Source organism: Astatotilapia calliptera, chromosome 10 (genome assembly GCF_900246225.1).
Source record: "Astatotilapia calliptera chromosome 10, fAstCal1.2, whole genome shotgun sequence".
NCBI lineage: Eukaryota > Metazoa > Chordata > Actinopteri > Cichliformes > Cichlidae > Astatotilapia > Astatotilapia calliptera.
The window spans coordinates 18,626,686-18,652,104 of NC_039311.1; the positions used below are offsets into that span (position 1 = coordinate 18,626,686).

Here is a 25,419-nt window from a genome sequence, read left to right on the forward strand (position 1 = left end):
GCCAGGCAACAGGAACTGGTTCAGGGACTGTCCAAGGTATTTTATGGGAACAGTTAAACACCAGACGATTCTTCCCGTTATGACTGACCAGATGATGCGGTATGTACCAGTTCTCCTTGGGCGAAGCCTCGTGCGTAACTTCCTTCACGGCTCCTGATTGGATCAGCTTCTGCATTTCTGCCCTGTAGGAATCAGCCCGACTGGGATCCTTTAACAGGCGCCTTTCTGTGCTTCGAAGCATGGGCATGACTGATTCCTTTGGTGCATTCAGTGGCGGCATCTGTGGGTGACGGAGTAGAGGTGTAGCATACCTGGAGACTCCATCGACCATCCTGCGAGTTGTTCTTGCCTCGAGTAGGGCCACAGCCTGCTGATCCTGTTTCAACCGAGTGACCTCTTTCTCGGATCGGTAAGGCACCACGTCCACCTGCCAGAGCCGCTCCACATGTTTGAGCAACTCGTCTGATTGGGCGGATGTATACAGGGATAGGACAGGCTGGGTCTGCCGCCCCATGAAAAAACTTGGCCCTTGAAGGGTCCAGCCAAGCCGGGTGTGGACTGCTGCTGGGCCTCCAGGTGGGCCGAGGCGGACTGGTTCTATGGGAGTGATCAGGTGTGGCTGGTCTGAACCAATGAGAAGCAGCGGCTTGGCTTCCTTCAGGGCAGGGACCGGGATCCCATGCAGGTATTTGTACTTCCTTCTCAGCTGGTCGATAGGATAGGTATGGTGAGCTAAGTTGAGATGATCAGCTGTAAACGCTCTATTAATCTTGTAGTAGGATCCAGGGTTGGTAGCAGCAGAGATGCGGAAGGATACGGTATGTCCATGAAGCATCTGAATGTCTTGGCGGACGGTTCGTAATGGCAGGTCCTCTGGGATGCCTGCCAGACCAAGAGTCTTTGCAGCAGCAGGGAGCAGCATGGTCCTCTCTGAACTGTCATCAAGTATTGCATAGGTGTCTAGAGTCCGCTCTCCATGGCTCAAAATCACAGGTACAATCTTCAGCATGACACGATTGCAAGCCCCATGGCGATCAAGGTAGAGTGAACCCGAAGCCGAACTGGTTAGGCAGCTTTCCTCCTTTGCAGCCATGCCAGTGTTGTTTCCTTCTGTCCTGGCATTTACCTCGTGAAGAGCCAGCAGATGTTTACCCTGGCAGCAGCTGCAGGGTTTCTTTAGCGTGCACTGAGCAGCTAAATGAGTTCGGGCACAGCGCCAGCATCGTTTGTTGACCTGTATCCAGTCCTTTATTTCCTCTTTGGAGAGCTTGGCTACATCATCACATTGGCTAAAATAGTGTTCTGTGCTCTCACAGTATGCACAGTAGGCTTTGTTCTTGACCTTCCCTCTAGCTCGACTCTCCTTCCCTGGTGGAAAGGTGTGTTCTGATGGCCCCTTTAGGTTATGTAGGACTGTCACAGTTTGTCGGCCTGGACGGGTCTCAGCCTTTACACTGGTCCTTTCTCTACTGCTTCTTACACCTGCTTGGCCGTCAAATCCTTGACACCAGGACTCCTGACGAAGCCATGCAGATAGGCCGTACAGAGTGTAGGTGCTCCTGGGCTGCTTAAACTGGTGTCGACGAAAATCAGCTCTCTGTTCAGCAGGAAGCTTACTTATTAGTCGGGCAACGTGGGACCCACAGTTCAACTCCACTTCTCCTTCCAGTCCTAATGTTTGTAACAGCCCAACTAGTGACTGCACCTGAAGGGAGAACGTTTGGAAGGCTACTGTGTCACCTCGCCTTATTTCAGGACCATCTAGGACACTTGCTATCTTTCTCAAGGCGAGCTGATGAGGTTGTCCAAATTTGTCGTGGAGGGCTGCCATGGTGTCAGTATAAGGCTTGGGTGAGTTCAGGTAAGCATCGGCAATAAGTCGAGCTTCATCTAGTTTGAGGTGGTCCACAAGTATCTGATACTTGAAGAGCTCAGTAGCATTAGGAGGGAGTAGGTTCTCTCTACAGGTTTGGGCCCCCTGTACACTAGCTCAGCCGAAAGAGGAGCAGATGGGTTGCTGCTGTGCCCACTGGTTACTCCAGTGACAAGAGAGGGGGAACTGGCTGGAACAGGCTTGGTTGGGAGCAAACCTGCCTTACTTGGTGTCCAGCAGGGGGGTGGCACAGAGTGTTGTGGAGGGGCATGAAACGTGTTTCCATCCTTGGCCACAGGGTCCTGATATGGGGTGCAGCGATGACTCGGCAGCGAAGGCTCACCAGCAAAATATGCTGTGTGGGGTAGAGGGTGATACTGTACACCATCATCGGAGTATTGTTCGTCAACCTTCATTTGGGAGAATCCTGTGTGCAATTCTTCCACCGGTTCAGGCCATGGTGGTGGGTCGGGCCACACCTCCTCATCTTCCTCCTGTGGCATTGTCTCAGGGGTGGTGTATACATCTCCTGAACCGCGCTTGGGGGGCTGACTGGTGCTATGCTGTGAGGCAGTCAGCTGAGCCATATCCTTCCTCAGCAGGTGAGCCACTTCAATCAGCTCTCTGAGGTCACTCTTTTCTTCCTTCAGTTCTCTGAGGCCCTCCTGTAAAACTTGCTGTGATTGGAGTAGCTGTTCTCTTTCGGCCTGCAAGGCTCTGAATTCTGTATGAAATGTGTGTATTGAAGACCCTGGCCAATTGGAAGGTGCAAATTCAGGTGAGAGGCTCCTATTAAGGTCCACATCTTGTTCACTTCTTCCCAGTGGAGGGGGTGTATTGTAATAGGCCCCATCCCTGTCGCTGTAGAGGGATGGCGTATGGCTATACTGAGGCTGAACTCTGTCAAAGTCAAAGTCAACTTTGTCAATTCTGCCACATGTACGGGACATACAGAGAATAGAAACTTCGTTACTCTCAATCCCTAGATAAAATAGAAAATGAACATTTAAATATAAGAGTGATTAAAAATGCAAGTAAAATATTTTAAAGTAAAAAAAAAATTAAATAATATAATACAATTTTACATATAACAAGAAAGCTATACAATATACAATATAAGGGTAAATGACATTGAGTGCAAACCAGGCAGAGTAGTGCAAATAGGTAAATAGTGCAAATGGAGATTTGGTAATGTACGGTATGAGATAGTGTAACACAAAGTCTTATGAGGTAATGGCAGTCCAATGCTCCACAAAGTGACTGGTAACTGGTGCAGGCCAGTGAGTGAGTCAGAGAGTGTGTGTGTGTGAGTGTGTGTGACAGAGTTCAGTGAGACCGTGGAGGAGAGAGGGGAGAGGGGGCAGAATCGGGAGGGAGTTAAGCTTCCTGACAGCCTGATGGATGAAGCTGTCCTTCAGCCTGCTGGTCCTGGCCTGGAGACTCCGCAGTCTCCTCCCCGACGGCAGCAGCTTGAAGAAGCTTTGCATTGGGTGCGTGGGATCAGCCGCTATGCAAAGGGCTTTTTTAGTGAGACGGGTGCTGTAAATGTCCTGGAGGGAGGGGAGAGAGACACTAATGATCCTCTCTGCAGCTCTCACTATGCGTTGGAGGGTTCTATGACAGGACGCATTGCAGGCTCCAAACCACACAGTGATGCAGCTCGACAGGATGCTCTCGATGGTGCCTCTGTAGAAAGTGTGCATGATGGGGGCTGGTGCTCCTGCTCTTCTTAGTTTGAGGAGAAAGAAGAGACGCTGCTGTGATTTCTTGGCCAGTGCTGTGGTGTTGTACGTCCAGGAGAGATCCTCTGTGATGTGCACACCCAAGAACTTGGTGCTGCTCACTCTCTCCACAGACGCTCCGTCAATGGTCAGAGGAGCATGTTGGGTGTGCATTCTCCTGAAGTCCACAACAATCTCCTTTGTCTTCTCCACATTCAGAGAGAGATTGTTGTCAGCACACCACGTGGCCAGGTGTCTCACCTCACTTCTGTAGTCGGTCTCATCCCTGTTGCTAATGAGACCCACCACCGTTGTGTCGTCCGCAAACTTGATGAAGAGGTTGGAGCTGTATGATGGAGTGCAGTCATGGGTCAGCAGAGTGAAGAGGAGGGGGCTCAGCACACATCCCTGCGGGGCCCCCGTGTTTAAAATGATGGTGCTGGATGTGTTACTGCCGACCCGTACTGTTTGAGGTCTTCCGGTGAGGAAATCCAACAGCCAGTTGCACAGTGAGGTGTTGAGCCCCAGCTGGACCAGTTTTTGAGTGAGCTGTTGGGGGATTATAGTGTTGAATGCTGAACTGAAATCTATGAACAGCATTCGAACATATGAGTCGCTTCTTGTGTGAGGCTGTGGGGTATCCCACTGCAGCATTTCCCTAAAGAGGTGGCCTGTATAGTTAACATCAAAGTCCTCAAACCGGCTTGGTCGACGTGTATGGGGTTTAGGCCTTGCATCAGGACATGTCGCTCCATCTGGCTCCATTTTGATAGCTGCTCCGGCTCGAAGGACCAATGTTGAGGAGTACTTGGTGAGGGCTAGTTCTTTTAGGTTCAGCAGCTAACAAGATGGTGTATCGGTCAGGATACAGGAAGGAGGACAACAGGCTTCCACTTTGCTGGATTGTCACCGCCAGCTGTTTTATTGTCACCTAGATGCTCAGTGTTGCCAGCAGTCTGTAGTAACAAACAAGTTGCCATGAGTATATAAATATATACAGCAATAGCTTCACTAAGATACATATAAAGGATTAAATGAAATAAACCAACATATGCATCTGAATATACACATAACAGGACATATATAATTTGAACTATGCCAATCTTACATCTCTTGCTCCAAACACAGAAAGGACACAATTAAACACAGTGAGAATGTCATACATAGCCGAAACATCCACTCTAACTGTAAACAAAGGTCTTTGGCGCCATCGTGTGGCCGAATAAAATTACTACATAATGGCGGCGGCCGGCGGCACATGCTTCGAGTCACGAGATGAACAAATGCGGTGCTACAATGCGGTAGAATGTAACTAAAGCCGCGGCCAACATCAGAATCGGAAAATAAACATATTTAAGGAAACTTACTTCCAGTCATGAACTCAACACTCGGAGCATCACCGTGAAGGATGGCAACCAGGAACACAGCTTACGAGGTAAACAGAACTAACACTGAAAAAAATCTCCCCTTCTCGAGTAGCATCGCGATACCCCCAACTTCTGCCTACGTCATTTCCTACGACTCCACCCCACACAATATTGCAGAACATAGACATAAAATCCCAGAGCCTTTTATACAGCTCTGTTTTAAGTTTTGTTCAAAAAAGAATGACTTCATATAGGAAAAAGAATATATTACATATGCAGGAGACCTTAAACTAGTTTTATAATTAAGCAACGAGGCAGAACAAAGTCGGGTCTGTATCACAGGGACTAAACCAGACTAAACTAAACCTTCAGCCAGAACCAGAACTGATCCAGAATTAATTAACTTCCGGCCCATCATCAACTCAGCGGGAGACTTCCCTGTTGTGGACTGTGGTGTGATTCTGTAACTAAACAGAGCCCTGTTTAACTTGGTTGCCAGTGTGTCTCCAGTACTCTTTTTCATGAGTTCTTTGAACGTTTGCACTGCTCTTTCTGTTAACCCATTGGATGCTGGGTGATATGGAGCGGAGGTGACGTGAGTGATTCCGTTCTTTGCCATGAACTCTTTAGTTTGTGCCCTTACAAAACACTGGGCATTATCTGAGACCACCATCTCAGGAAGGCCGTGCGTGCTGAAACAGTTTCTCAGGCAGTCTATGGTTGCAGCTGCTGTAGCGGATGGAACTGGATACACATCTAACCATTTGGAGTGGGCGTCCACTATTACTAAGAACATTTTACCCAAAAACGGGCCTGCATAATCGATATGTATCCTTCTCCAGGGCTTTTCTGGCCACTCCCAGGGGTGTAGCGGTGCCTCTTGCAGCCTGTGTCTATGTTCTTGACATGTACTGCAGGACCTCACCTTGTCTTCAATGTCATTCTCCATATGCGGCCACCACATGTAGCTTCTGGCCAGACCCTTCATGCGGCTCATTCCTGGGTGTGACTGATGTAGCTGTTCCAAAAGGGGGCGTCGACCTCGTTCTGGTATCACCACCCTCGCCCCCCACAGCACACACCCATCCTCCACACTCAGCTCCTGTTGTCTCTGTCTGTAGGGCTGAAAATTAGAATGCTGCGTAGTGGGCCATCCTCTCAAAGCATACTCACGCACTCTGGAGAGTATGGGATCTTTGGTTGTGCATCTTTGCAGCTGCTCAGATGTCATCACGCCCTCCTGGTCCTGATCTACCATCAACACTTGGTCCTCAGCTGCCACCTCTTTAGGGAGGTTCTCTGGAAGAGGGAGACGACTCAGACCATCAGCATTACTGTCATTTTTGCCTTCTCTGTATTTAATGACATACTCATGGGCTCTTAATAACACCACCCATCGCATGATCCTCTGTGACGCCATCTGAGGGACGGCCTTCAACTCATGGAACAAACTTATCAATGGCCTATGATCCGTGATAATCATGAACTTCCTGCCATACAGGTACTTATGAAAATACTGTACACCAAATATTACAGCCAATCCTTCTTTATCCAGCTGTGAGTAGTTCTTTTCTGCTGCATTCAGGGTACGCGATGCAAACCCAATGGGTTTTTCCTGACCATCTGGCATGCGGTGAGCTAGTACTGCTCCCACTCCATAGGGGGACGCATTGCAAGAAAGAATTAAATCCTTTTGCTCATCATAGTGTACCAATACACTGCTTGACTGCAACAGTTCTTTTGATTTGCAGAAACCTTCTCCTGTGCTGGTCCCCAACACCATGGTTCCCCCTTTCTCGGAAGCTTGTCCAGTGGGGCCAACAGTGTGGACAAGTTTGGCAAGAACTTATTATAGAAGTTCAACAACCCCAAATAAGCTTTGAGCTCTGTCACTGATTTTGGGGGTGGCGCCTCCTGCACTGCTTTCACTTTTGCTGGCACTGGATGTAAACCGGTCTTATCCACCCGATGTCCTAAAAATGTCACTTCCTTCTCCATGAATTGACATTTGCTCCTTTTTAAGCACAGGCCCGCCTCCTCCAAGCACTGCAGCATTCCATCCAGTGTTTGAAGATGTTCTTTGTCATTCTTTCCCGTCAGTATGATGTCATCCAGATACACTGCGACATTGGTCAGACCTTGCAACACACTCTCCATGGTGCGCTGAAAAATGGCAGGACTTGAACTCACACCAAATGGCAACCTGGTGTATGTAAACAAACCCCTGTGTGTGTTCACTGTGACATACTTTCTAGATTCCTCATCAAGTACAACCTGTTGATATGCGTGACTCATATCTAACTTGGTGTATTTTTCTCCTCCCGCCAGCCCCGCTATCATGTCCTGATACCTGAGGTGGCAATTCAGCCATATGATTCATGTTACAGCAGCTCATGAGTGAATGAACATGCTGGAATAAAAGTACTTGTAGAAGTGCATTTTTTTTTTCAAACAGTAACATTTACTTAAATTTACTTGAGTAGGGTTCGGGGTTGCCACTTCAGCATGCAGTCAAGTTCTATACTCTATACTTGCTAATGACCTACTAATTTTGTTCAAGTGTGTTGCAACGGGAACACATGGAAACATTTCAGGATGCCGGCCATCGAGGACTGGAGTTCGAGACCCCTGTTCTACAGTCATTGACTAGCATTCTCTGTGCCGTTAAGATTGACCATTGGTTAATGAGAGTCATGTAACTGATGCAAGCCAGATCCTTTTAATTAGAAAAGTTATGATTTTGTGAAATGTTATTGTTGAGGAGCACGGCCAGGACTCCACACACATACACATTAAAAAGGGTGCAGGTGCTCAAGCCCCTTCTGCACGCCACCCCACCTCCACTGTATGCACTTGCACCTGGCTTTGTTTTTCATCAGATTTCACTTTGCTGCATGATCGTCATGCAATCAACTGTGGGCCAGTTGATTTTGTAACATTTAATACACTGACTGTGCTGACTAGTTATGAATTGGTTATCTTTCTGAAGAAAAGCTCAAACTGTATAAAAAGGTATCTGATTTGTGAGATCAGGGGCCTCTGCATGCAATGTGCACAAATGTGTGTGAATAAGAACCACCTGTGATCCTCTTTGCTCCAGTTTCATTGTGGCAACATGTATACTTTGCAGAAACAACCGTACAAACCAGTGACCACAAGTACAACATGAAATCAAACCATTTACCACATGCTTAGAACAAGTGTTAATCTTTTTAATTTCTTTGACTTTCTTCTTCCTTGTTTGTATTGTATATTACTTATATATTAATTATTGTGTTTTTATTGTAACCTTTACGTTTATGTTTGACTAAGTTTTCTTCTTTTGTTTGCCCCCTGAATTCCCCTTGTGGGATTATAATATTATTTTATGCCATGTTAGACCCTTAATTAAAGATTGCGAATTATTATGTAGTTTTAGTTTGCATTATTCTCCTGAATTACAAGAAAGTGATAACTATTGCATTTGTTAAACTGATTTGCATTACATTAGACTGCTGATTTATTGTGAATGAATGATATTGTTTTATGATGCATTATACTGCTGAGTTATAAGAAATACTGTTCGCAGAAAGTCATCGCCTTATTTGTCTGATTAGAAGAGAACAGAACATACTGGAGAGGTTTTCTGCCCCATCTCAGCAGGAGCAGATAAACAGGGAGCCAAGGTCGTAGCTTAGGCGCTGTGTGAGAGAAAGAATGTGAATGTTTAGGCTTTTATGATTAGGTGGAGGCCACTAGAGGCTATAAGTGTCACGGTTCGGCATGGCAAACCGTGGGAGGTGTGGGGAAGGAGGACCCAGGCGCGGTGCTTTGTGTATAAACAGTGCGTTTATTTACAGTGATGGAAACAATAACAGTAAATCCCCGTGCTCTCCCGTGACTCCCGTGTCGTGTCTTCCCAAAAAGTCTGTGCTCCGTGTTCTCCGCTCCCGTGTCTCAGCACCCCTCGTGCTGGCTGCTGTCTGGCGCTCCACACTTCTCCTGGGGACACAATAGACGCAGCTGTCAGGACACATATAGCCGCGGGCATACACACACACTAACTTAGTTCAACTGGATGACTAACGTGGAGTCTCATGGAATGATCCCGCATCGGTGGGAGCTCCAAGACTCTCCTAAGTAGCTCCCCCGACGAGCCCTGATCAGCGGCAGGTGTGTAGCTTCGGGTGTGGCCAGTCCCCTAGCCGGGCAACACCCACCAGGCCTGAAGGCGCCTGTAAACCAGTGTACATACACACCTGCACCCATATATACACACACACACACATCTACAAGCATGGAGAAGAGCAGCAGCAACACCAAAAATACATATAATATCGCCAGTCCATGACTGCCCAGGGATCCTGGGTCGCTCAGACCCAGGACCCTGACAATAAGAGTTTGATCAATGCTCCACCATTTTGAGATCTGATGCTGTCTGCGTACGGTGTCCATCTCCCACGCATGTGATCATTAAAATCATCGTTTAACTCAACCTGGCCGGACCAGTGTTGTTATTGTGGTTTTTCCTACCCTCTGTGCCCCTCTACGTCAGTGTGGTTTTGGTGCCTCTGTCTGTTTCCTTCCTTTAGTTTAAATGTTAGACCCATATGTGGGTTTCATTTTTAGTGTTTTAGTGTCTTGTGGGTTTCTATGGCCTGATTCTTTGTCAGGTTGACAATGTTTTCTCATGCTGGTGTGAAACATTGTGGAGAAAAAAGTTAAGAAAGAAATGAGTAATTTTGAAAAGCCATCGTTTTGTGATGGAAGTTTTATATTAATGTTACTGTCAGACATCACTGAGGTGCTAATTCAGTCACCTATTTGTGTCAATGGAAAATTGTATTTAGTAGTCAGTATAATCTTTTAGTGATATAAGTTTGCTTATGGTAGGATGCTGTTTGTAGTTATTTGGTAGTGACAGGATGTGTGATTTTTAGCAGGCTTGGTTCACCCCCACATCCTGGGAGCATGGGAGAGGTCGTACCTTGTTTTATTGTTTTAACGTAGCTATGTCTGTTTTAGTCTAAGTGCTTTAACTGCTGGACTTCCTCACCGTGCCATCTAGGGTGGGGGAGACTACCCTCTTTATGACCAAGGATGTACCTTTTGTGCTTTCATGTTATATGACCCTTTGATCAACACACTCACACACACACACCACACACACATACGTTGAAAGGAGTATAAATAAAGACCGGGGCAGTTCTCTCACTGGAGTCTCTTAGAGTGGAGGCTGCCCTTGCTAGCAAGAAGTTCTGTGTGTTTCTCTTCTCTGAGTCTTTACTGTAGAAGTGTTTTAGAACATTTTCCCTAACAATTTGCAAAATTATTTGCTTATTCCCTTCAAGAATTTGGCATATCGCCATAAAAATGTATTCTAAAAATACTGTACTACATATATTAAAAAAAAAATTTGTAGTTTATACAATATGTGTGGTTGCCTGCATGTGTCTTCCAGAATCCATTCTGTGGTCAAACTTCATTACATTGTGCCCTAAGTTCTTGGAAATAATAGATTTATGTATCAACTTCCTTGTATGGATGCTGGCAAAGTCAGAGTCTCAGGACAGGCCAAAATGTTTTCATCAGAGTCTGAGGCAAATTTTCATTTGGAGCTTGGAATTTGCCCCTCGGCATGCAATATTGTGTGTCCCTGACCAATTGACACAGATTACCTGTTTTATTTAAGAATTTAATTTGATAATTCAGTTAAACATTGTCAAACCACAGGTCTGCTTGTCTTGAACAAGACGAACTTACTTCTTAGCTAGCTCTTAACTTAGGCTAGTAACTTGATTCTGTTCACCTGGATGAAGTGATTTCAGTGGGAGAAATGCTTCATCACTTATCTGCAGCTTTTCTCTTCCCGTTTTCCCTCCAGAACCCCATTCCCTTACAGAGATTGTTTGCTCATAACTCATAAGCTGGGGAGGAAATGGTTTCTCACTAACTCAGAAGATCATCATTTATCCTGGAAAAATAGTTTGTTGCCCCTGGAGGGGCAAGGGTACCTAGACCTGTTACACCCATCCTGCTTTATGGCGTAGTATGTCAGTTAGCTGTGAGTAAACTACAAATAACGATGGCATCTGGACATTTCATAACATGAAGCTTCTGCCTAAGTTTAATAAGAAAGATCTGCAATCACCCATTGCTTGCTTGCATTTTCCCTTCCCCTTCACAGGCTAACAACCTCAATACTAACATCAGTAATCTTCTGAAGGGTCTTCTTTAATTATGTAAAAAAAAATTAAATTATGTATTCTCCCTTCCATATATGTCCAATCCATCTCCTCCCCATCTTCTGCCCATCTACGAACGGCTCGTTGTTTAGCGTTGGTCTGCATGTAAGACTGAGGTTTGTATATGGTCAAGAATGGATAAAGGTAAATGGCCTGTATTTATATAGCGCTTTACTAGTCCCTAAGGACCCCAAAGCGCTTTACATATCCAGTCATCCACCCATTCACACACACATTCACACACTGGTGATGGCAAGCTACATTGTAGCCACAGCCACCCTGGGGCGCACTGACAGAGGTTCTGGTTAAGATGTCGTTGTCAACTGGATTTAAATTTTACCAGAAATTACTCATTTTGTTAAAGCTTCCTGCTTCATTGTCTGTTTAGCGTATGATAATTTTCTTTTGGCATGAGGTGTCTTTTACCTGCTTTACTACATTTTTGGGACAAAAATATGCACAGGTGGATATATTTTTCAGTAGCTGTATAAGAGTAGTGCAACAACATTTTAGGTGCGGCTGGCAGTGCGGCTAGCTTTATTGTGACTCACTCCACAAGCGAGTGACTCACTTAACCACAGTGTGGAAAAACAAGAGGATGTACTCTGCATCACGAGTGGGGGGAGTAGTCAGGCACAGGATGCCAGACAGAACATAACCCATAACAACCCATCAAAACTTGCCTGGAAAAAAAACAATAAGCCATGGAAGCACAATAACAATGTGCAACCATGTATAAGTATTGTAATTTTCATATAATTATTTCTTTATTGAAAAAATGCCAATAGGCATCAAAATAGAAAATATTTTTGATACACACACACTGACCTGCTATTGTAACACGTCCCTAGTGAGAAAGGTTCAAGGCTCTTTATTTGTCACATGCATTGCTATACAAGTATAACACACAGTGAAATGTAACCTGACACGCTCCTCGACATGTGCAAAAATGGGGGTGGGGGGGTGTTAGAGGAAGAACATTACCGGTATATATATAGTATATACATTAGGTGAATGTGCAGTAGTAGCAGCAAGCAGGTGAATTCTGTACATTAATAAGAATAGACATCTGACTATTTTACAGAATAGTCAATATAAACATATTTAAAGTTTAAGGAATTTGAAATGTACATTGTGCCTGGAAGTGTCTGGAAGAGAGTCCTGTCTCAGTCAATTATAGATGATGTGAGAGGGTGGGTGTGTGTGTTTAGGGCCCGGATGGCTTGGGGATAGAAGCTCCTCTTGAGTCTCTGTCCTTGCCTGGATGATGCAAAACCTTCTACCGGATTGCAGAAGTTGGAACAGTTTGTTGCCAGGATGGGACGGGTCCTTCAGTATCTGCGCTGCTCTAGTCCGGCATCTCCTGGTGTAGGTGTCCTGAAGCGGGGGGAGAGCAATCCTGCAGCAGTGTTCTGCTGTACCTATCACTCTCTCATGGCTCCAACACCATTGTGAAGTTTGCTGACGACACAGTGGTGTTGGAGCCATGGGTGGCCACACAGTCTGAAGTGTAGAGGGAGTAGAGCAGTGGCGAGAGGACACATCCCTGTGGCGCTCCTGTGTTGATGGTGATGCTGTTAGAGACGCATCTACCCACCCTCACCACCTGAGTTCTGCCAGTGAGGAAGTCCAACACCCATGCACACAGACGGCTGTTGAGTCCCAGATCCCTCAGCTTTGTGAACAGTCTGCAGGGCACTATTGTGTTAAACGCTGAACTGTAATCAACAAACAGCATTCTCACATAGTTACCCTGTTTCTTGTCCACGTGGCTGAGGGTGGTGTGCAGGACGTGGACGATGGCATCCTCTGTGGATCTGTTGGGTCGGTAGGCGAACTGCAGCGGATCTGTGGTGTCTGGGATGGAGGAGGAGATGATGTTCTTCAGCAGCCTCTCAAACACCTTCATTACTACCGAGTTCAGTGCAACTGGACGGTAATCGTTCAGGGATGAGGGTTTGCTGTTCTTGGGCACAGGGATGATGGTGGATCTTTTGAAGCATGTGGGGACCACAAACTTCACCAGGGACTCGTTGAAGATGTGAGCACACCTGCTAGCTGGTCAGCACAGCAGCGCAGCAGACGGCCAGTGATGCCGTGACCTTTAAGTTTTGAAAGAGGAGTGAAAGAATCCATTTATGTCCACTGTGAGCGACCATCTTTGAACAGTGGCGGTGGTTTATGACACCAACTGTCTGCCATCTATAATCCAGTTTTAGATGCATAATCATCGGAACTCTGTGAGCCAATTGATCTGCTAACATTAGAGCTTAAAGTGATTTTGCTTGCAGTTTATGCCTTGGTGACCCTGAAATTGAGTAAAAAAAAGAACCTGATTGCTTCTGTATGTAATGCATTCATATAATGTGTGCATGCAGAATGTATTTAGAGGGAAGTGTTTGTCAGGTTATCATCGTTGCATGGTATTACCGACTATTTATAAAAATATATTAAAGAAGCAATTAGTATTGTTGAAAAGCCACATTTACCGACGCAAGTTTTTGTGGGTGTATTTTTGTGTTCTTTTTTTATGGGATAGTGGAGCACAGATGATGCTCCGCACAAAGCTGACAATGGCAAAGGCCAAGACTAGAAGCTGTCTTACACCAGCAGTCATAATGAAATTCTGTTGATCTATTGTACAGAAGGGCTGGTATGTAAATGAGATGTACAGTATTTTATCTACAAGAAAATGAGTTGAGCAGTAAGTGGTCTTTGTGTTTTTTACTCTGAGCTTCCTCACTCACCCTCTGAACACACACAGTAAGAAAACTGTACATTTTGCAGTCAAATACTGGCAGCAGGGTTCACAGTAAAATGTCTTTGATCGTTTACTGTATGGCCGCTACAAAAAGCATTATAAAGAAAATTTAGTAGAAAACTACTCAAAACCCAAATTCTAATAATAACTGACAAAAGTTTGCTTGGCAGCTGGTATGCAAATTAGTGGACTTGGTTGGTATAGCAAAAAAAAAACAATGCAGAATGAAGAAGATTATTGCTCTGGATTTAAAACATATTTATATTATGCATTGCTACTACCAAGGGTCTGTTTTGTTGTTATATTGTTAATCTGATCCTTATGAAAAAATAAAGAGGAATCTCATTTGCCTCAGATCTTTATACATGTGTGAGTTGAGTGGTCTGTGTATGTGTGTGTTGCATGTGACTGATGTGTGCATACAGAATATATCTGAGAAGCAGGTGGTAAATAATGAAAACGATTTCCTAAGTAAGAACCAGTTTCACTGAAATGTGGCTTTTGGTTTAACTTCTGTCTGTGTCTCTGTGTGACCTGCCCAACCAATTCCTCTTTCAATCCATTTCCTGTCCTATTTTGACTTTTCTAGATTCAAGATTTTTATTTGCTATTTGTGCACAGGACCAACAGTTCATGCACATTTGAATTCTTGTGCAGAGCTCTCCAGGTCAAGTTAAAAAATTAAATTTTTTGCAAGGTAAAAACAAAGGAACTAAAAAAAAAGAAAATAGAAATAAAGCAAAGAATGGAGTAATCATAATATTTACTATACACAAAAACACTGTACAGGGTTGATAGAAGGTGTATAATACACTTCCTAGTATTGCACACATAATATTGCACATTTTCACAAATCTGTTTGAGTGAGTATATTGCACATTAATCCCATTGTACATTCGTACATTCAAAATGAGGTGAGGTAGTGTTGTGTTAATTTAAGAGTTCAGTGTTGTTTTCTTTTTTGTTTTGCCATCAGTCTGACTGTTGCGAGAAAGAAGCTGTTGAAAAACTTGTTCTGCGTGTAGCGCCCCTGACTGTGTACTCCACTATAGCCGGGTACGCCCTGAGTTCTAGTTATCTTAAACTTACTTAGTTGCCCTCAGTGCAAGTTCCCCTGATTTACACAAGTATAACACACAGATACACTTTTACCTTACTTTGAACTATAGCTAAGAAACAGTACTAGACACAAAATCTTATGTTTAAACCAAGCAGGTTTACTGAATGAATTGGTAAACACCTAATAAATCAATAAAGTAAAAAGTCTCTTGCAATGACAAAATATAACAATAATAACAGTTACACAGTTCTTTACTGTAATGGGCCCCACACACACACACCCTCTCACACCACCCAGTTTCCCAAGTCCCCTCGGTGCAGGCCTGGATCGATGCTAGGGTGCGTAGGAACCAACGGTCCTAAAAGAAAACAAAATGGTGCTCCTACCTGGAAACCTTAGTCTTTTGTCCACAATACACTCACGGCACACCGAGAGGTTCGTCTCTTAGGTCGCCGAGCTGCACGCTTACTCCTTTTAAGCAGCAAACCTGATCGGCCCGCCTTGGCAGTCAGTAGCCTCCCACTCCGTGCAGGTCAGGTGACGTCCAGCGAAGTCCGCCTTTATGGCTAACTCCAATTAGCCAAGTTAGCACGCCGCTAACTAGGGATATTTCGAGGCAACAGTGCAAACCAGTCCGGGCTGCACCACCTCACAGTCACGCTCTGTTACTCAGCCGTGGGATGATTTATCCTCACTGTCCATTGGAAAAAAGTCTCTGTAGACGCTAGCCGCATCTCGCGCACGCTTTTCTCTCTCCTCTCTTCTCTCATGGCTCCCTCCGCTCTCTCTGCTCTCTCCTTCCGCTCGCTCCCTTTCAAAGTAAAAGCACCTCAACACACTTCCTTATTACTACTACAACACAGTAAAATGAACAAGAGAACTATTCAGATATATCCAACTGGAAATAAAACTTAGCCCCATAAAATATACCCGGGCTACATCCTCCCCCTTCTAATCGTCTGGATGTCCTCATCAGACATCTTGCAAGGCGACTGAAAACAAATAAACAAACAAATAAAACTCCACACATCTTGAATGTATAACAGACACTCTTAGAACTTCACTTTTTTTTTCATTTACGCATTCCCCAACTTTATCACAACCCCTCTGTGAACAATAGTAATAGGTTGGTCACTAGCCTTCCCTTGTTCATCGTAGGACAGTCTCAAAACTGGCTTTATTCTTCTCTTCCCAGTCGTCCCTGACCTAAGGCATTTGCTGACCTCTTTCCCAATACTCCGTCTTCCCCTAGACCTCTTTGAGAGAGGTCTTTCCTTCTCCTCTTCTGACTCTGTATCGGTGTTCTTTACCTCACCAATGTCATCTAATTCCTCCTGAGACTCTTCGGCATTGCCCTCAGATAGAAACATAGCTTGAGCGTCATCCTCCGATGCCAATGGAGAATTGTCACTAAATGACTCCTCCCTCAACACTTTCTCCACACAGTCTCTGTACCAGGCATGTGGCCTCTAGTATTCTACATCTGACGATCCAGACGACTCCCCAGTGTCTTGACTCACGTCTCTGCTTTCTACCCTCTCTTTTCCTTTCCCCATCCTGCGAGTCTGTGGTCTCGCTGGCACTTCATCTCTGGCCATGCCTTCTGGCAATCTCACTTCTGTCCCAATCGGTAACAAATGATCTCTGTGTAGGGTTCTCACACTACCTTGACCTGTTTGTGGCTTCACCCTATACACCGGTAGGTTGGGCAGTTTTCCCACAATCACATGTGTTACAGCGTTCCATTTGCTTTCCAACTTATGTTTCCCCTTCAACCCCAGATTCTTAAGGAGTACCCTGTCTCCCACTTCCAAGGCTTGGAAACTGACTCGTTGATCAAAAGCTCTTTTGTTTCTCTTGTGTACCTTATCAGCAGCTTCATTGGCTAACTGATAAGCTCTCTGCAAATCCTGTTTCAAGTTCGTCACATACTGTGAATGAGTCTTCTCCTCAGCTCCATCAGGAGATGCTCCAAAACAAACATCCACGGGAAGCCTAGCCTCCCTTCCAAACATCAAAAAATAGGGAGAATACCCTGTGACATCGCTCTTTGTGCTACTATAGGCATGAACTAGCGACCCTACATGCTGACTCCAAGTTCGCTTCTTCTCATTCTCTAGTGTTGCTAACATTGACAACAAGGTTCGATTGAATCTCTCGGGTTGCGGATCCCCCTGGGGGTGATAGGGACTTGTCCGAGACTTCCGTATACCCAATGACCGCAAGAGCTCGCGGATTAATCAGCTCTCGAAGTCTCGTCCTTGGTCAGAATGAATTCTGGCAGGCAATCCATAGTGCACAAAATATTTGTCCACCAACACTTTGGCAACCGTGGTGGCTTTTTGGTTTTTGGTGGGGAAAGCCTGTGCGTACTGGGTAAAATGGTCAGTTACCACCAAGACATTACCTATCCCCTTGGAGTCTGGCTCCATAGACAGAAAATCCATGCAAACCAAGTCCATGGGACTCTTGCTGCTCATCTGGTGCAAAAAGGCTGCTCTCTTGTAGGGTGTTTTATGGGTGACACATACCCCACAGTTTTTGACATACTGCTCCACGTCATTTGCCATTTTTGGCCAATAAAACCGATCTCTCAGAAGGTTGTGGCTCTTTCTATTCCTAAATGTCCCATGTCGTCATTGTGACAAAGTGGCTAGGACAGAATTCATTTGCCATTTGTCACTTGCGTATATTGTTATTCTGTGTTCTGTTATCCTATAGTCTATCATAATGCTTTAATGTAAACACAGCACACGTAACCTTAGCTCTACATACTATCCCGGGTCTGTTTGTGGTAGCATTGGTTATATTTATGTCATCTGTGCAAATGTACTTAAAACTAAATGTCACTTCATCATTAATTGATTTGAATCTTTCATTTGTTTATGTAGTTTGGTTATACTTACCATTGTGTGTTCCTTTGGACAGGTCCTATGTGTAAAACAGGTATGTGGGAAGAGCCGCCCCAGTACTTCCTGATTTTATAGGATATGATGTCACTGATCATGTCAATTGGGTGTAACCAAATGAAGGGGTGTTTATTTTGTGTAAAATTATTTATTTCATTTAAAATAACCTCACGAGTCAGATTAGGTGAAGAGACTTTTGCTGTGGTTTAAGAGACTTTTCAAACTGTTTAGTTGGGTGAATGAGTTTGTTAAGTGGGAAAAATGATTTTATTCCTGTTTCTTTGTCTAGACTGTGTTATTTAGTCTACCCTGTTTTCCCAATGGTAGAGGTTAATGAGATCCAGGTGTGAGTGGAATTCTATATAAAGCAGGTGAGATTTTGACTCACGGTTTCTTATGTTTTGTGAGATAATTGTTGAAGGGCGACGCCAGAAAATAAAGAACACTTAAAAGAAACTTGAACGGTCTGCAGATGCTGTCTTCCTATCACCTTTCATGCTGCTTATGTTATGCTACTTCACAGTCATGAGTAGACCGCAATACCTGTTCTCTGTATTGAGAAGGCAACACAAGCTGGTACAGCTCATCCCCAGACTGCTTTCGGGTTGTCCTGTAAAGTAACCCATCTCTCATGACAAGTTTGCTGGCCTCCCACCTCATTAACACAAACTCTGGGTCAGAATGGATACCTTTTGGCCAAGTACCAGTGTTCAGCGCATCGATCACTCTGCCTAGGGCATGGTCTGTTCTTTGAGCTTGTCGCAACTCTGGCCTTGACACCTGCCCTACTTCTGACAGACTTAACTGAGTAGCATACACAGCTGGAACACACTCGGGAGGTGCCTCCAACTGATCGATGTATCTCGCATTGCTCTCAGTTGCATCATCCAGGCATATTCTCTTACAAATAGACTTTACGCCACTTTGAGAGACCTGATCCCATTCTGTCTCCTTCAAGTCATCAACCATGTTTCTTGATAACAAATCAGCATCTATATTAGTCTTGCCAGACCGATACTGAAGATTAAAGTCATAACTAGCTAGAGCCGCGAGCCATCGGTGCCCTGTTGCATTTAGCTTTGCAGTGGTAAGGACATACCACTGACATACATCAGTGCGCACAGTAAACTTTGCGCCATACAAATAGTCATGGAATTTGTCCACGACGGCCCATTTCAAAGCCAGGAACTCTAACTGGTGCACTGGGTACCGCTGTTCGGGGCAGCTCAATTTCCGGCTGGCAAAAGCCACGGGCCGCAGCCCCTGGGGGTGCTCTTGGTACAACACGGCCCCAAGACCTTTCAGACTGGCATCCACATGAAGGGTGTATGGCTTGTTTACATCGGCAAAAGCTAGCACAGGGGCAGTGGTCAGACACTGAATGATGTGGTAAAAAGCATCAACACACGACTGATCCCATCTACTCCCAAAGGGCTCTGATTCCTTCAAGTAGGTCTTTCCTTGTCCTGCCTGGCCTTTCTTACTGCGCTGCAAAGGGGCATAGCCTTTAGTGAGTTCTGTGAGTGGCCTTACAATGGAAGCATAGTTAGCTATGAAGCGGCGATAGTAGCCGCAGAACCCCAGGAAAGATCGCAGGGATTTCAAATCTGTGGGCACCGGCCATTTAGTAACCGCTTCTACTTTACTCGGATCGGGGGCAACACCCTCTGCAGACACAATGTGTCCCACATACTTCACTTTCGGCTGACAGAACTGGCACTTATCCAATGAGAGTTTTAATCCCACTTCTTCCAGTCTGTCTAGCACCTTCAAAAGTCGCTCCTCATGTTCCTCCAGAGACCTGCCAAAGACTATTAAGTCATCGAGGTACACTAGTACCTGCAGGAGGTTCATGTCCCCTACTGCCTTCTCCATCAATCTCTGGAAAGTGGCGGGTGCCCCTGTGATACCTTGGGGCATTCTCTCAACCTGATAGAAACCCAACGGACAAATGAACGCGGTCTTTTCTTTGTCCTCCTCCGCCATGGGTATCTGGTAATAGCCACAGCGAAGGTCCAGGACCGAGAACCACTTACTCCCTGACAAGCAATCAAGTGCATCGTCGATGCGGGGAGTGGTGTACTGATCAGGAATGGTTCGCCGGTTTAGGGTTCGATAGTCAATGCACATCCTGATACTGCCATTTTTCTTTCTGGCAATAACGATGGGAGAGGCATAAGGACTGCAAGATTCCTTGATAATGCCAGCTTGCAATAGGTCTTGTATGTGTCTACGCACATCGTCAATGTCAGCTGGTGCAAGACGCCGTGACCGTTCGCGGAATGGTCTGGAGTCTGACATCCGAATGTGATGCTCTACCCCCCTTTGCCAGACCAACATCCCACTCACTGAGGGAAAACACATTAGCCCTCTTGGACAACTTCTGTCGGAGCCGCTCTTTCCATTCATTTGGCAAAGGTGAGTCGCCAAAATTTATGAGAAGGGGATCTAGCTCTCTATGATCTTTCCCCTTTTTTGAACAGCCTTCAACTGCTGCAGTTACAGTATCAACCGTACACAACTGACCCATAACGGTCCCTTCTGGGAGAACGATATCCCGGGAAGACTGATTCTGCACTGCCACAACAAAATGGTCTACCTCCAACGCAGAGCTAGGCAACACCATGGGCTGCAGCAGCACGCCAGATGGCAACGGAATGGTTGGGGATGCTTCCACCATTAATATGCCTTTGCTGAGAGGTTCTTCTAGCTCCACCCGGCATATAGCATGACAGCTTTGACCGGCCGGGAGTGACAGGGAGCTGGGCCCAATCCACTTCACCCAGCCTACTCCACCCTCATACTCTACAGGGATCTCCACAGGAGCTGGTGGGGTTAAAACTCCAGCTGTTTGGCTTACAGTCTGCACGCTACTCACGCCTACAGTGTCCTAGCACAAGGTGGCCAATCTCTGGAAAAGGGAGGCATTGGTGCCTATGATCATGGGGGTCTGATCTGGACCTCTGGAGTTGGGACAGATCAAAGCTAAGACCGAAATGGTCTCGTGACCTCCTTTGACTTGCTCAGGAAATTCCACATCCACAACGACATAGCCGAGATAAGGGTAACTAGAATCACTCAAACCCCAGATGGCCAACAAAAGTTGCTTTCTTTATCACTGGTGCTACCTGTCCGTGCAGAGTTCAGATCAGACCTGGACGGCTCCACTCTCAAAACTGGAGAGAACACAACAGACCTTTGCTCTCTGGCGTCCAGCTTCTGCTGCAACCTTTTAACCCGTTTTCTCAGTGCAACCACTTTGCCATCTGCTGAACCCTCTACACCGTCAGTCTTGCTTGTTGGAAGAGGCTCTGCAGCTTCTCTTGGTGCGGGGCATCACTGGTTTACCACGGATGAGACCATAGACTTCAGTTCTCGAATCTCAGTTTTCAGATTCTGAATTTCAATCTGTCTGTTATCCTGTTCTGATTGTGCTTGGACTTTGTGTGCTACCAGATGCAATTTAGCCCAGGAGGCTTCATACTCCTCCTCACTTCTGATCTCACTTAAGAGCTCTACAAAACTGGGTGGGGTTTCTTTCCTGTCTCTCAGCTTGAGTTGCACTAACATCATGTCGGAGTACACGGCACCCCTAAGGAGCTGTTCTACTCGGGCCCTATCAACACGGTGGGCTTCAATTCCACCACAACTCACTACCCTGCTCAGCGACTGCTCTAATCGCCTCAGAAAGTCGGATAGTTTTTCCTGTGGTTGTTGTTGTAGTAACCGAAAAGCAAAGTACAAATCCTCACCCGTCTCAGCACTGCCAAAAGCTTTTGTAACAGCTTCTAGACATTGTTCTGGGCTAATATCAGGATCAGCTGTCCTCACAGCTTTCACCACCGCTAGTGCTGGACCTTTAAGACTCTCAATGATTCTGCGCCTCTTTTCTTTAGCAGAACTGTCACTCTCCTCCACCATTAGGTGTGCTTGTTCAAGCCACTGTTCGAATGTCTCTTCTCCAACTGGTGTTGGTATTGTGCCTGAGAACATTCTGAGTCTACGATAACTACTGCCTTCACTGGAGGGTCTCTCCATCTTTGCCAACAAATCGCCCACAGCACGGATTATTGACTCTGCAGAGTTACCATTCTCCTGTGCCTCTGTCCCGCGTTTCGATTTACTCTGGGAAAAATCCTCACGAGGCGAAGCTTCAGCAGTCACTATGATGGACCACGGCTCACCAGCCCCCGTAGGATACACTTCAGGTGGGATTCTTGTGGCATCTACTTTCTCTTTGGCTTCACACAGGACAGTTAGCCTATCAAGCGCTTTGTTGTATCTCCAGCCTCTGACCCGCACGCGACCCAAAGCTTTAACACTCTCCAAAGTGTGCTCTATTTGGTCTATCTCCACTCCTTCGGGAGTAAGCACCATCAGTGTGTGAGCCTCATCTAAGGTCTCTCCACGACTCCATTTCTGAAGCTCCTCGAACAACTCAGAGTGCATAGCTTGAACATCCATGACCAAACAATATCAAAGTTACTGCTTTTATCTCAAAATACACGTGCTTGGGAACTTCAGACTGAAACAACAAAATATCCCAGCGGTGCCTTGGTGCAGGCCTGGATCGATGCTAGGGTGCGTAGGAACCAACGGTCCTAAAAGAAAACAAAATGGTGCTCCTACCTGGAAACCTTAGTCTTTTGTCCACAATACACTCACGGCACGCCGAGAGGTTCGTCTCTTAGGTCGCCGAGCTGCACGCTTACTCCTTTTAAGCAGCAAATCTGATCGGCCCGCCTTGGCAGTCAGTAGCCTCCCACTCCGTGCAGGTCAGGTGACGTCCAGCGAAGTCCGCCTTTATGGCTAACTCCAATTAGCCAAGTTAGCACGCCGCTAACTAGGGATATTTCGAGGCAACAGTGCAAACCAGTCCGGGCTGCACCACCTCACAGTCACGCTCTGTTACTCAGCCGTGGGATGATTTATCCTCACTGTCCATTGGAAAAAAGTCTCTGTAGACGCTAGCCGCATCTCGCGCACGCTTTTCTCTCTCCTCTCTTCTCTCGTGGCTCCCTCCGCTCTCTCTGCTCTCTCCTTCCGCTCGCTCCCTTTCAAAGTAAAAGCACCTCAACACACTTCCTTATTACTACTACAACACAGTAAAATGAACAAGAGAACTATTCAAACATATCCAACTGGAAATAAAACTTAGCCCCATAAAATATACCCGGGCTACATGTGTGTGATGATGCTGTCTGCTCTGTTGTGTCTCAGACTGTATGTACAGTTTTTGTGTCTGAGCAGAGGGTGAGCTGGATGGTGTGGTTCCCTGATAACTCACTCTATTCTTTTTCGGCAGTGTTTACAGAGAGTCCGTGGAAGGAAGTATTGTTCCTATGATCATCTCCGCAGACTTTTTGAGGGCCTTCATCTCTGCTTGTGTGGTGTTCCCATACCAGACAGAGAGCATTCTCAGCACACGCATTACAATGAGTCCTCTGTAGGCCTGAGTGAAAGGGTGGTAGTTCATGCCAGCTTTCAAAGCCGAATGAAACAAAGGGGGTGTCCAAATTCATAGGCTGCATCTTCCTGAGGCCGCATTTGTAGGTCAATTACGTCACAGTGATGCGACAAAGGCTGTCCAAATTCGTAGACTACTCAATATGCCCCCAACAAATGTGTCCTCCTTTTCCCCAGATTTGAAGATTGGGTCGGGTGTGTCCTCGTTGCCCACCATATCCCAGAATTCATACCACGGACAGCCAATTCCAGTTTCCAACATTGGCGGAAGATACTTAGCTTTAATATTACTCTAATTACTCTTTCTGGGTCACAAAATAAACTTTGAAGATATTTTCAGGCAAGACTGTAGCTGTGTAAACTTCAAATATCTGCTCTGTTTATCAAGACATCACATATTTACAAAAGTGCTCTGACATTTTTAGAGACGTCTGTTACCCACCAGCTCAATAGCTAACAGGGAGCTCGAGGATCACTAGAACCGGTGAGAACAGCGATCTCCCGGCACATCATTTTCAAACCCCCCGTGGTCTTTTGCTACTCAGGTTAAACATGATATATAAGTCACTTAGATAACTTAAAAATGTTATTGTTTGGCTTTTTTCAGTGTTTTATTTGTTCCTGAGTAAATCGGTTTGGCTGAGATTAAAGTTATAGTTTTAACATAGCTGGAAAAAACGTCAAACAGAAAACTGATTAAACAGAAGTATGAGATGTTCGAGAATTTATGGCAGTGTCCTGATTTATTTTACATAGTAAGTAGCAGAAGGCTGATTTATTAAACTCCACGGAGACAGCTGGTAATGCAAATGTGGCACTATGTTAAAGACAGAGACATGAAAATAGTAGCCCCCCATTTTATTTGATGCTCAGAGACATTTTCTTTTAGTAAGGCCACTGCAATGTAAGTTTTACTGTTGTATAAGTTCCGCCAGCAGAGGGCGCTCGGTCCTGTACGCATCGGTAGCTGACGCTACAGTAGAAGAAGTAGTGTCAGTGATGAAGAGGCAGCGTACGGCCTGCGCGCCAAAGATAACTGATTGCCTTATTTCTCTGTTTTTACAGGTAAGCTGGGTGGTTGATAATATAAACAGATGTTATAAAAGTGACAGACAGCAGTGGCGATTAATGATAAATGTCTTGTTTGTGGCGAATGTTAAGCTAAAGAGCTAATTTCCAAGTTGGTCCAGTTGTTAGCCTGTGCCGATCAAAGTGTTAGACTGTACCGAAACTCTGTGAGCTCGGTGCAGGTGTATTGTTGGGTTAAAGCCACAAGATATATATTTTGCACAATAAGAGAAAGTGTGAATTGCTTTATGTTTAGTTCATGAAGAGTGAATGCTATAGAAATATGTTAAGAAAAACATTTATTTGAAAGAGATCTAGTTTATTAAATACAGTTAAGAAGACAGGTTGATAAATAGATTAAAACAGTAGCAAAAACAAGATAAAACTGTAATGAGTTCACTATGTTGTTCATGTGCATAGTAAAATGTATTTGTGTAATTTAACCAGTTTACAAAGGTGGTGCATGTGAATGTGAAACTGTATAAGTTACTTGTATAAAGTAATGTCAGCTACAGTAGAAGAAGTAGTGTCAGTGATGAAGAGGCAGCGTACAGCCTGCGCGCCAAAGATAACTGATTGCCTTATTTCTGTTTTTACAGTTTTCTGTAAAAATAAATATGTTGCACGGGAGATGAGTTGGCCCATCATTTCAACAGTGTAACATATTTTGGCGAGCCAGCCAGGAGGTGGCGCTAGTGAGTCAACACCATCACCAACCACCTTCTTTCCCAAGAGACGAACCTTCAACCAAAAGAAATGGAATCTCTGCAACCTCTGCGTGACGAAGTGAGTGCAGCCTTGTGGCAGTTGGAGAGAGAGCATCTTGTGGATGTCTGCAGGCGACTGAAATGTTCCGGCCTGGACAGCGCAGAGTCTCACAGCAAGACCAAGAGGACACTCATCAGGTTGGCAGAGGGCATGTTTGATGATGTGGAGAAAAGTGAGGAAGAGGATCAAGTGAAACAGTTTT

The 25,419-nt window shown here is 45.4% G+C and overlaps 1 protein-coding gene across 1 annotated transcript; it reads right to left on the reverse strand.

Moving 5' to 3' along the window:
• Positions 1-21,251: 21,251 nt before the first annotated feature.
• Positions 21,252-22,379, reverse strand: LOC113030959 (paraneoplastic antigen Ma1 homolog). The gene has a single exon (XM_026182771.1). The coding sequence runs from the start codon at positions 22,377-22,379 to the stop codon at positions 21,252-21,254; it is 1,128 nt and encodes a 375-aa protein (XP_026038556.1).
• Between the last annotated feature and the right edge of the window lie 3,040 nt (positions 22,380-25,419).

What these genes read in the sequence shown, in the direction of transcription:
- LOC113030959 (XM_026182771.1), bottom strand. Translation starts at nt 22,379, where the DNA reads ATGGATGTTCAAGCTATGCACTCTGAGTTGTTCGAGGAGCTTCAGAAA.